The 12,413-nt window shown below is 34.6% G+C and overlaps 1 protein-coding gene across 1 annotated transcript in view; it reads right to left on the bottom strand.

Moving 5' to 3' along the window:
* PPP2R5A (protein phosphatase 2 regulatory subunit B'alpha) overlaps positions 1–12,413 on the bottom strand; it is an 87,188-nt gene that overhangs the window by 4,862 nt on the left and 69,913 nt on the right. The window contains exons 7-12 of the mRNA XM_044000122.1: positions 10,972–11,080; positions 9,863–9,916; positions 3,103–3,153; positions 2,691–2,810; positions 2,470–2,597; positions 1,072–1,173 (exon numbers count right to left, since the gene is read on the bottom strand). Coding sequence (XP_043856057.1) covers positions 1,072–1,173; positions 2,470–2,597; positions 2,691–2,810; positions 3,103–3,153; positions 9,863–9,916; positions 10,972–11,080 — 564 coding nt within the window. The remainder of the gene's footprint in view (positions 1–1,071; positions 1,174–2,469; positions 2,598–2,690; positions 2,811–3,102; positions 3,154–9,862; positions 9,917–10,971; positions 11,081–12,413) is intronic.

Raw genomic sequence — 12,413 nt, 5'->3', positions numbered from 1 at the left:
AAGCATACTGTTTTTCACTCTTTCCCTCCTTCCCTTCCCTCCCTGAGTCTTGAAGATTAACTAATATGGAAACATGTACATGACTGTACATGTATAACCTCTATAGGATTGCTTACTGTCTCAAAGAAGGGAGAGGGATAGAATTTGAAATTCAAAACTTAAAAAGGTACATCAGCAATATGAAAGTATAGACAGATATTAGTTTTCTGGACACATTTTATTTAACTATATTTACCAGACCAATTAAGTTTTCTAGAGTTTATGGTCCATATTAGGTGAATGGAAGATTTGGGGCAATTTATATGAAAGCTTTATCAATGATTATCAGCATTAATCTATGACCATGTTTCATAAAACCATAATGTTCTGCACATTCAATGCTGGTCAATGTTAGTCTTTTTTCCCAAAACAATAATGTTAGTCTGCATCAAAAATATTGTTTGTACCAATTTTCAGATTAGAAAATAGGCCTTTTCCCTCTACTTTGTACCAGAATTCTTCCACGGGCCCCTCCATCTTTGGAAAATGCCACACTTTCCAGTCTTCCTGGCCTGGCATTTATGGGTTATCATGTTTTATTTTTATTTTTTCAAATTCTGAACATAGCAAATATCAAATAAAACAAGCATTTCCATATACAAAATAGAATGCCTCTCTCCCCACTCCCCCTGCAAATGGACAGTGCATCCTATACTTTAAATCCATGTGTTCTGTGGCCAAATTAGTCTGGAGAAATGCTGTGTGTGTGTGTGTGTGTGTGTGTGTGTGTGTGTGTGTGTGTGTGTGTGTGTGTATGCATATATGTCTCTTCCAAGATATGATATATTTTTGCTATTTCTGCTTAGCATAAATTAAAAAGAGATAAGCACATGTGAAGATGATTTGTGAGTGCTGTTTGGATAGTTTTATTTAGCGTAAAGTTCAAAATGCAACTAATTTTTCCATAAATACTCTAAAATATATCTTCATGAAGTCATTCTGGTCAGAATTAAATACCACATTGATATTTTCAATATGAGCCACCTGGGACCACTGACCATGGACACTCAAGTCATTTAAAATAATAAATACCTTTGTCTTTCAGCTTTGTATGAGCTTGTAAGATCATCGAAAAGTTTGCCATTCATCTCCATTAACGTTTTCAACACATTGTACACTAGCGCTACAATGGTCCTAGAAAAAAGGAATCCAGATGTGTTACTGATGTTGAGAGATCTTTTGGTTGAGTTAAACATGGTTACTTTCATTTCTGCTCTATGTTTCACTGTATTAGACACCGCATTTTCAAGAACAAAGGTGGTGGGGGGGGGGAGTTGAAAGTGCCCCCTTTTCCAGTTCTGGCATTCTAGAATTCCATCATCCTGACCTGTAAGGCAGCCAGTAGGAAGAAAGCAAAGGGTAACTGCAGTCAAGAAGTTTATTGTACAATAAACAAGAGACCTAATATCAAGCCTGGGACCTTTAGTGGTCTGTGTGTGCCCAGGAACTAGCTTTAATACTAAGATAGAATAAGACTTAGGCCTACATATAATCAATTCAAAGTGATTAGAACAGAGGGTTTATCTACCCTGAGCTTTGAATAGATTGATAAAACTTTATCACTTTGAAGAGATGAGGCCATGGGTCCATCCATCAAGCTTGAATATTTATTGAGCACCCATTTAACTACAGGGCAGAGAATACTGGATTTGGAGTTAGGGGAATATAGAATTGAGTTATATGTGACCTTATGTGTCATCTCGTCCAGTCCATTGGACCCAAAATCCCAATTTCAAAGATACGGAAACTGATACTCAGAAGAAATGACTTGCCCAGGGTCATTCAGGTAATCAATGGCAGAGCCAACTCAAACTACAGGGATTTTCTACTATATGTACTATATCATATCCTCCCTCACATCATATGGTTTCAAAACCTAGCTCTGTTTATTACTAGCTGCATGACTGTAGGCAAGGTATATCACTTTACAGGGCCTCAGTTTCTTCATCTAGAAAATTAACAGGTTGGACTAAATGATAGCCTTTCACCATTAAATCCATAATCTTATGATCTCAGAGAGTATGAGATAAACCCTGCCCTCAAGAAGATTCTAATTATAGCAAAATTAAGACCAAAATATGTTTAAAGAGACCTGTATTAAAATATCCAAAATTTGGGGCAGCTAGATGGCGCAGTGGATAGAACACTGGCCCTGGAGTCAGGAGTACCTGAGTTCGAATCCGGCCTCATACATTTAATACTTAACTAGCTCTGTGACCCTGGACAAGTCACTTAACCCAATTGCCTCACTAAAAAAAAAAATATCCAAAATTTTACAAAGATACAAAAACAAGAACACAAAGGGATAAAGGAATGACTAGGACAGTCTGTGGTTAGAGGAATACTAAAATTTGATAAGGTTTAAGTAAAATTTAGAGGTTAAATAAGAAAAAATAGAAAAAGAAATATATGAGTATTCAGAATACATACGGATTCCAGTGTTCTTTGGAAATTTTGTATAAACTGGCAAACATGATTGGAAGAATTTTATCAATATTTTCCTCAATCAAACTAAGAATATATTCATTATTCCAGAAGTACAATGCCCTTTCTGCAACCTGAAAGAGATATTTGGGAAAGTTAGAACCAGAAGATAACAAAAAGGATCAGTTTTTAAATGAAATAGATTCACTGAAAATAGGCTACCAAACCTGGAAATGAGAACTTGACACACACTTCGATATCTGCTTAAAGAGAGGCTCTTCAATTTTTTTGAACTGTGTTGGCTCTATTACATCTAAGATTTCTTCAATTTCCCCTAAAAACATCACCTATGAGAAAAAGAAACAACAAAAATAAGTATGATTTTAAAAGTACACTAGTGGTTAGAAATCATACCACTGACAGCATTCACCTATCAAATACAGAAAGAAAAGTTTGATGTTATGTTCAAGTAGAGAGGTGTAGAAATACAAGACCTAAACAGATGTTTTTATGAAGTATTAAAACTAACCAAAGACTAGCTAAGGAGAAGAGTACAACTATTAGTGGGAGGGAAAGATGTTTTTTGTTAAAAATAAGCACAGACTTTATTGAGGTTGAAATATATATTCTAAGATTTACCTCCTTCTGACTGCATGTTTTTGGCCAAAATTTCAGCAATCCTCTGATCACCTATAAAAAAGAAAAATTTTAATAGTAGGAAAAATTTGCTTTTTAAAACAGCCTAACATATTAAGCTTCTAAATGGTATAATGGCACATTAGTACCAATTAACCATAAAAAAAAATTTAACATGTCTTTAGATACTTAAATCTGACTAATGATAAGAGTTTTTATTTGCTTAGTAATTTATAGCTAACATACTTCTATACATATTATCACATTTTATATACTTCCAACAATCCTATAAACTTCATAGGGCAGTTAAAACTCAAGAGACTAAATGTCCTCTCCAAGCAAATAAACAGCGAACCATAAAATTAAACCAAAGCTTTTTGACTCCAAGATTCCACTCTCTCCTTTCTTGTGACCAAACATGCAACCATTATAGTAATCATATGAGTGCTTATGCTGGATAATTAATTACATCTCAGTTAAAGACTTAATATGTCACATCTTCACTTTCTAATAAAATCCCACTAAACCCTATTAAAGAGATATAGAAACCAAGATTAATTTTAAGAATAAAAAAATTGAGTTAGTTCAATTTCAAATACAGGTGTTTATTATAGTACCATACTTCATTCTCATTTTTTTTGACTCAAAATTAATTGAAAACAAGTGTCTAGATTTTTTTTTTTTTTGGTGGGGCAATGAGGGTTAACTTGCCCAGGGTTCACATAGCTAGTAAGTGTCAAGTTTCTGAGGTCGGATTTGAACTGAGGTCCTCCTGAATCCAGGGCTGGTGCTCTATTCACTGCGCCACCTAGCTGCCCCAAGTGTTGAGATTTAATGGCAAGTCACATAATATTAATTTCACATAATATTAATACATTGCTTTGGGTGAATATTTCATTAAATTTTAAAAGGTATATATAGATAGATAGATAGATATAGATATAGATATAGATATAGATATATCTACTACTAGATATATCTTCAATAAGCACATGATACAAATTTGAAAACTTTATTGACTACAAGGTTTCATAAACATAACTTTAAAGCAGAATAATGTACCTTTACTTCTTTGTATATGAAATAATATTTTAAATTCTTTAGATTGATTTAGAAATATTAATTTGTATATACATTATATTCCATTCCCCTAAATCAGTTTTGAACTTCAAGAGAATAGGAATCTCATTCTTAATCATTTTGATACCTTGTCTAGCATCTAGTTCAGTGACCTATATACAGCAAGCAATGTAATGTTTGTTGAAGTACATACAAATAAATGGAACTTCATTTTGAAACAAACTTTAAAATACATTTAAAGAAAAAATATATGCTATAGTCAATAAATATTTATTCTGCTCATAATACATACAAGGCATCATGCTAGGTAGTGGGAAAACAAGATGAGTAAGATTGTCTTGGTCTCCTTGGAGCTTACAATGAGAGAGCAAGTCAAGAATGTAGATAGCTATAATACAAGTTATAATATTAAGCATATAGGAAAGGTTCAACATATGAAAGATTTGAGAGATTTATAATTTGGAAATAGCAGCTGGGGGGCAACTAGGTGGTGCAGTGGATAAAGCACCGGCCCTGGATTCAGGAGGACCTGAGTTCAAATACGGCCTCAGACACTTGACACTTACTAGCTTTGTGACCTTGGGCAAGTCACTTAACCCTCATTTCCCTGCAAAAAAAAAAAAAAGAAAGAAAAAAAGGAAATAGCAGCTGTTCCCAAACTTCACTTCTTTCAATCAACCACTGCTAGCATGTTTTGCCTCCCTCTACCTTACTGATAACTCCCTTTATCTTTTTTTTCTCTGTATTACAAAAACCTTTTCTCTACCCACCATCTTCTCCCTCCACTGTAAAAGGACAGAGAGGCCTTTCTTCTAGTCTAGCAAACACCTTGCCCTGTGCCTTTGATCCCATCTTTGCCCATCTCCTTAATCATTCTGTTTCTCCCTTATACTTAATTTCTCCCTCTCTTCTGACTCATACCCATTTCCCTGTAAACATGCTCACATCCTACCTTTCCTAAAAATAACATCCCTTGACCTTCAGCTACTTCCCTTGATGTATGATCACATATTCTCAGCTTCTTTTCAGTACTAAATCTCTAGAATGAATTACCTCTGATCAATGTCTCTGATGCTTCCCAACCCACTCTCTCCCTCTGATCCACCATCCAGAGTCCTTCATACCAATCACTTCATTAACACCAACCTCTAAGGTCACGATTGACCTTTCAATTGTTAAACTAAATGACTTTTTCTCAGTCCTTATTATCCTAGACTTTTCTGTATTTGATAACACTGACCATCTTTCTCCAAGACATTTCTCTCCCTCCTTGGCTTCAATGACTATTTACCTAATGCTCCAATCTGTCTGATAGCTCCTGCTTGGTCTCCTTATCTAGGTTATCTTCCTCTTTTTACATCCTAAGTTTGGATATTCCCCAGTGCGCTCTCTGTCCTTGCTTAGCCACCTCTTCTATCACTCCTTTTTCTCCTTTAACAATTTCATCCTCTGCAAGATTTAGAGTATCTTTATGAAGATGGCTCCCAAATCTATATATCCAGTCTCCCTCATAGCTCTAATTTCCCTATAAATATCTTCTGAGATGTCCTCTAAACATCTCAAACTCAAAATATCCAAAACTGAATTCATCTTCTCCTAAAATATATTCCTCCATTCAAATTCCCTATTCCTGTTTGTCACTCCACCATACTGACAATTAGCCAAGGCTCAAAACTTCAGAGCCATTTTTGACTTTTCCCTCTCCCTCACTTTTTATAAATCTTATATATTTTACCAAATCCTCTAAATTCTGTGTTCGCATTTCTCAGACATCTGAACTATCCTTCTCCACTCACACTGCTAGTACCCTAGTTTAAGTCCCCATTACCCCTCACTTGGACTACTGGAACTTCCTCTCTACCTCTAGTCTCTCCCTTTGTCATCAACTCTTAAATAGTTATCACCACACTCTGCTCAGCTATCTTTCCACTTACCTGTAGGATAAAACATAAACTACCCAACTTGTCACTTAAAGATAGACATTCCCCCGCCCCACCCCAATCAGATTCTGACTTTACTTTTAATTTTTCACACTACTTCTCCATTTATGAATTCTACATTTCAGCCAAACTGGATTATTAGCTATTCTCCCATTTCATCTTGTCTTTTCAACCATGCCCACAAAGCAGTTCCTAGATACCAAATGTTGAAAATAAATGGAATTCTTCATTCTTCCTTCAAGGACAACTTTCTAACTGTCTAGGTGTATCTCATTCACTAAGTACACATCAGGCTTGTCTAACAAAGATATTATGAGTCATTAAGCATAGGAAATGTATAACTTCAGACTAAAGACACTAAGGGACAACAAAGTCTTCAGGCATGTGAAAAATTATAAAAGGATGAGGGTAAATGATTTTATGTTTCCAGAAGTTATAATTTTTAAAAAGAGTTTAAATTGTGAGAAAATATATACCTAAAAACTTCACTTTAGGAATTGTTAAAACAACAGGACAGCCTGTAGATAGAGATTAGGAAATCACACTTCCTGGAGATAGAAAACAATTTTCTTTAGGTAATATGGAATACTACTATAATACAAGCTAGATTAAATAATCTATTAAGAGCTCTTCTAGTTTTGAGTTTCTATGAAACGTATAGAAAAACGCACATGAAAGTAACTTAAATTTCAACTTGCTTTTTTTGAAAGTGATTATGATAGAACTATCCATGTATGATTCTATGACAATCTTACTTTTCACCCCAGCATTTATGAAGTGGGGCTTCTTAAAGAGATAGGTATTAACCAACAAGCTAAGGCAGACAGATAATACTCAGGCAAAATCATAAGTATTCTATGCATGAAGGAGAAACTTACAGTTGGGATATTTTTCATTATTTTATTACTTCAGAAACATTCAGGTATAAAACTAAATAGGATTATGCCCTGAAACAAACTTTAAAATCTACTTAAAGTAAAATAAATGATTGTGGCCTTCCTGGCATTTTTAGACCAGAAAACTGTTTTCCTTTAGTTTTCCTTAATAGGAAAGGGGAATAAAAGCACATAAGCTATTAAATAGTATTAAATTGCCTAAAACCCTCTATTTGAAACAAAATTTTATGAGTATATGTGGAGGAAGTCATTGAATCTATTTTCTCTTCTCATTCACTACCCAATACTGCATCCAGATTCTAACATGATGATACATCTCTCTAGAAGTTACATTTGTGATTACCTTGGGAAGGGAAGTTATACTGTTTAAAACAGGAAGCCACCTGTTTCTTTTAAGGAAGGATGCTGATAAGCTGGAAAGCTTCCAGGAGAATAATCAGAATGGCCTTGCCATCTGAGAATTGATTGAAGGAACCAAAGAATTTTAATATGAGTAGAAAAGGCTTGGGGAATGGCCAGGGGTGTGAACACAAATCAATCTTCAAATATTTGAAGGGCTGTCATGTAGAAGGATTTAACTTGTTCTCCTTGATTCCAGAAGGGTTAACAGTGTAGAAAAGATGATTTGGGGGCCCGTAAAAAGGAAATTTTCCTGAGCTTTCCAAAAGCAGAATGGGCTTCTTGAGAGAGAATTGGTACCTTCTGACTAGAACTTAGTTGGGTTAGGTTTGAGATTCTTGGTTAGGTTTAAGTCCCAAATGGATGGTTTCTGAGGTCCTTTCCAACTCTGATTCTGAGGTTCTGTACAAATTCTGCCCAAATACTATTCAAGCCCCGCAAATAAGGGTTTTGAGAATAGGCCCCTAAGGTGTGGGGTCTTTTTTGTAGGAGCTCTATTTTACAACTGACAATGGGTTTGGGTTTTTTGAACCATTAACAACTTTCATTATGGCCAATCCAACCAGTTCTGAATCCATTTGATTGTATTGTTATCTTTTTTAAAAAATAAAAGTATTTTATTATTTTCCAGTTACATGTAGAGATAGTTTTCAACATTTGTTTTTATAAGATTTCCAATTTCAAATTTTTCTCCCTCCCTCCCCTAGACAGCAGGTAATCTAATATAGGTTATATATATATATATATATATATATATATATAATAACATTAAACATATTTCTGCATTAGTCATGTTATAAGAGAAGAATCAGAGCAAAAAGGAAAAACCTCAAAAGAGAAAAACAGCAGCACCAAAAACAAAAGAAATAGTATGGTTCAATCAGCATTCATATTCCACAGTTCTGACAATTTGTTTATTAATAGTGCTGAATCCTATATAGGTTAGGCTGTTTATTCACAGTAAGAAGTTCGTTCTCTCTTTCTCTCTCAGCAATGAGTGTTAAGTGAATTGCCCACGGTCACACAGCTAGTAAGTGTTAAGTGTCTGAGGTCAAATTTAAACTCAGATCCTCCTGAATCCAGAGCCAGTGTTTTATCCACTGTGCCACCTAGCTGCCCCCAGGTTTTTTAAATTGACAAGGAAACCAGGATTTAAATTTATACAGATGCTTGCTAGAAATTTCAATGAAGGAAACCTAATTAAAGCCTTTGACTACAGATGGCAATCCTCCTAGTAAATATTAAGTATTTTAAAAACACATTAAGAACAAATAAAACTGTACCCCATCCTCCCCCCCCCACCAAGAGGTTTTACACATATTAAATGAAATTAGCTTTCTTTACTACTCCTTATCTAGAATAAAGCATGATTTACTATGCATGAGTGGGTGAATAGCTATTTAAAAGGTTTCCTGACTGTGAATTCTAGTGAGTGCTCCTGTAGATCTGGGTAAGGCATAAGCCTCATAGCTGGTTGCTGAATTTTATTTATATTCACATTGGATAGTTTATGTGGACTTAAGTATATTTATGAATATTGTTACTCTGACCTATAATTTTTTTGACCTATCATTTTTGTAAAAATACTTTCAGCTGTCTCCAAGAGAAACTCTAAATTAAAAAAAAAAAGGTGGGGTAGTAGAGAAAGGATTCCTGTTGCTTTATGTTGATAGTGTTAAAGTAATAATACTCAATATTTTTTTTAAAAATGCATTTCAACAAATAACTCCAGAAGACATATTACATAAAGAAAAGTAAAATTCTAGCATTTCAAATACTTTACTATTTTTCATAAACCTCTTTATCTAAAGTATTTTTGGATATCAAACACCAGACTCGCCTCTTAAAGGTCAAGTGGGTTCACTAAGTTAAAAATATACGGTTTGTCTTTATATTTGCCTGTTTCTCTATTTCATGTTACTTATATAGCTCTTGAATCAGAAGTAATTTTTTTCTTTAGTAATACAGTACTGTCAAATCCCATGACCTTTATCCTATCATCAATCTGCATTAGTTTCATCTTAGTGACAAGTAGTAATAGAGATTTCTTAGTAAACACTGTTTGATTTATAATTCGAAATAGAACGATACTATCTTCATCAAGGACAAAGAAATACTTTTGCCTCTAAAGAATTAAAATGGTGGGCTCTGATTGCAGAAGTAGGGAAAATTTTCACTTTTTAAAAGCTACTTAGGAAATAATTGACTTAGCAAGTCTTTTAAAACTTCTAATTTCACCAGTTTCCAATATACCATGTCACAATCACTTGATCTAGTCATCTAAAGTACCTTATTTTAAAACATCTAGATTTTCATTATTCATGCTAGTTGTTGGAAGGTCATTAACTTTATACACAACTTTCCAGAAGAGTAAGTTCATGTACATTACTAGCCCCACACACCATTTCTATGTTGTTTACTGAACACAAAGATAAGTGAAACACTTACTGGTTCTGTTAGTGTTATGTCTTTCTCCAGGAACTGTACAACACAATAGGCTAGCTAAAACACAAGGGACAATTAAATGAATATTACTGTACAAAAATATTTAATGATGTAGTAGTGTTAGAACACAAATAACTAGAAATTATTATATTTTGACAGATGTTACTCTTATCTTGATTTATGTAAACTTCTAATATAACTAGCTCAATCCTTGGAAAAGAAGTGTTTTGTACTATTTCCAAAGATTAACTTTCATTAATACATAATCACATATCATTATCTTCATATTATATAGAAAATATTGAATTATTGTCTCTGACAATATGTAGAACAACATACAACAAAATAAAACAAAAAGGCAAATACAAGATTTTAAGATGTTTCTTGAACAAATTTACAGGACATTTTAAAGAGATAAGTATTTTGGTTTTCAATGTGTTTCAATAATGACATTTATCCAGCTTTCATAGAATTATAAAATGTTTTAGCTGGAGAAGACCTGAGAAGCTAAGTTTAGGAAAAGTTAAAAAGTTTGCTCAGTTATATTAACAGAGATCCCAGTCAGAGAGAGGTCTTGAACACAAGTCTTTCTCACTTTAAAGCTGGCTCTGCTCTATTCACTATTGTTGGACTTCAAAAGTGATATGGGCCTGGGATAACTCAGAAGAAGTTTTTTCCTTGAAAAGCAAAACTAAAGGACGGACACACCTAAGAAGTAAGGTGAAGATAAGTCCATTAGGCGTGACTACTACTAGAGCAGCACCCCGCAGAGATAACTCCAGATATCAGGACCACCCCTCATTCAAGTTTTTCCCATCTCACCCCAAAAGGAACTTTCCATTGTTAGGCGGTCACCCCATCTATCTTCTATAAAAGCTTTGGTCTCTCTTTGGTGCTTGGGGGAGAAAGATGTCTCTAAGCCATCTCCTCCCCTTGAGGCAAAGTCTTCGACTTCCCTCTTGTTCACTTTCTCTAGCACCCAAATAAAAGACCATTTTATTCTAACTGGACTGTGTGCATTCTTTACAGAGGAACACCTAAGGACCCCCACCATCCAATTTCCTCTATGACAAAAAGTATATCATAAATTCAATTTTTTTTTCTGAACCTACCTGAGCATGAAACAAAGACAACCCTTTAGCAGTGTGCATAGGAATTAAAACCTTCATTAGAAACTGTTTATGTTCTGCTTTCAGAGGCAGGGCAAAACCGTTGATAATACTGAAAAATACAAGCAGTAAATACAATTACTCCATCTTTGTTTATGTGTGGTAAAAGTATTTATCCATATATTCCCAGGTGACTTCTTTTAAGTGTATAGATCTGTGACTCTGTACCTGTAAGTTACCTTACAAAGACTATTACTAAGGCATTCAGTAATGTTCAGATAATTGGGATTTGAAATTATCATCCAAATATTTATCACTCTCATTTAACAGATGAGGTACACAAGGGTCAAAGAAATGAAATTACTTACCCAAGGTCACATATGTACACTCTCTAGACAAAATTTCCTTTTCTTAAACTTTTAGGACAACTAGTAACCTAATTTCTACTTGGATACAAATTTTGTTTCTTCAGAAATAAATAGGTAGGGTAAATTCTCCTCTATTTTGCAATAAGACCACACAATGCAAATGTATTTCTTTTCTTTTTAGCTAAATTTTATCTTTTTTTAAAAGAAAATGCAACTTCCTCTCCTCCCTTTTCTTCCCCATCATTATTGAGAAAGCAAGAAAACCCAAATCCCTCTTACAAACATGTATAGTCAAACAGGACAAACTCCCACATTGGCCACCATCCTCCTGCACCTTCTCCACCCCTCCCCCCAAAGTCTCAATCTACAAATTGCCTCTTCTCAGTAGGTGGGAAGCATGTTTCAGATGCGTTCTCTGGAATTATGGCTGGTCACCGCTTTGATCAGTGATCCTGAGTTCAAAGTTGTTTGTCTTTGCAATACTTTTTAAAGACTACCTCACTGGCAAAAAGTTGACAAAGAAGGGAAATGATAAATGCTGGAGGGACCTTAGGAAAATAGGCACTTTAATGCACTATTGGTGGAACTGTGAACTAGTCTGACCATTCTAGAAAAGCATTTTGAACCTATGCCCACATTTCCATTAATCTGTGTATGCCCTTTAACTCAGTTAATACCTTGACTAGGTTTTTACCCCCAATGAAATCCAAGAAAGAGAAAGGGACTCATGTGCATGAAAATATTTATAGCTGTTCTTTTAGTGGTAGCAAAGAATTGGAAATTGAGGTGGTGACCATCAATTGAAGAATGACTGAACCATTTGTCATATGAACATGACAAAATACTATTGTGCTGTAAGAAAAAAAGGAATGGTTTCAGAAAAACATAGGAACACTTGCATGAATTTATATATTAATGTTGTAAAGAGCAACAATTTTGAAAGAGTTAGGAACTCTGAGCAACACAATGATGAACCATAATTGGAAAGGACTCATGATGACTCACACTATCCAGTTCCACACAGAGAACTGATGGACCCCCAAGTGCAAGTTCGGTCTCGGTCTCTCTCTCTCTCTC

The sequence above is a fragment of the Dromiciops gliroides genome, chromosome 4 (genome assembly GCF_019393635.1).
Source record: "Dromiciops gliroides isolate mDroGli1 chromosome 4, mDroGli1.pri, whole genome shotgun sequence".
Classification (NCBI taxonomy): domain Eukaryota; kingdom Metazoa; phylum Chordata; class Mammalia; order Microbiotheria; family Microbiotheriidae; genus Dromiciops; species Dromiciops gliroides.
This window is presented reverse-complemented; position numbering and strand designations above follow the sequence as displayed.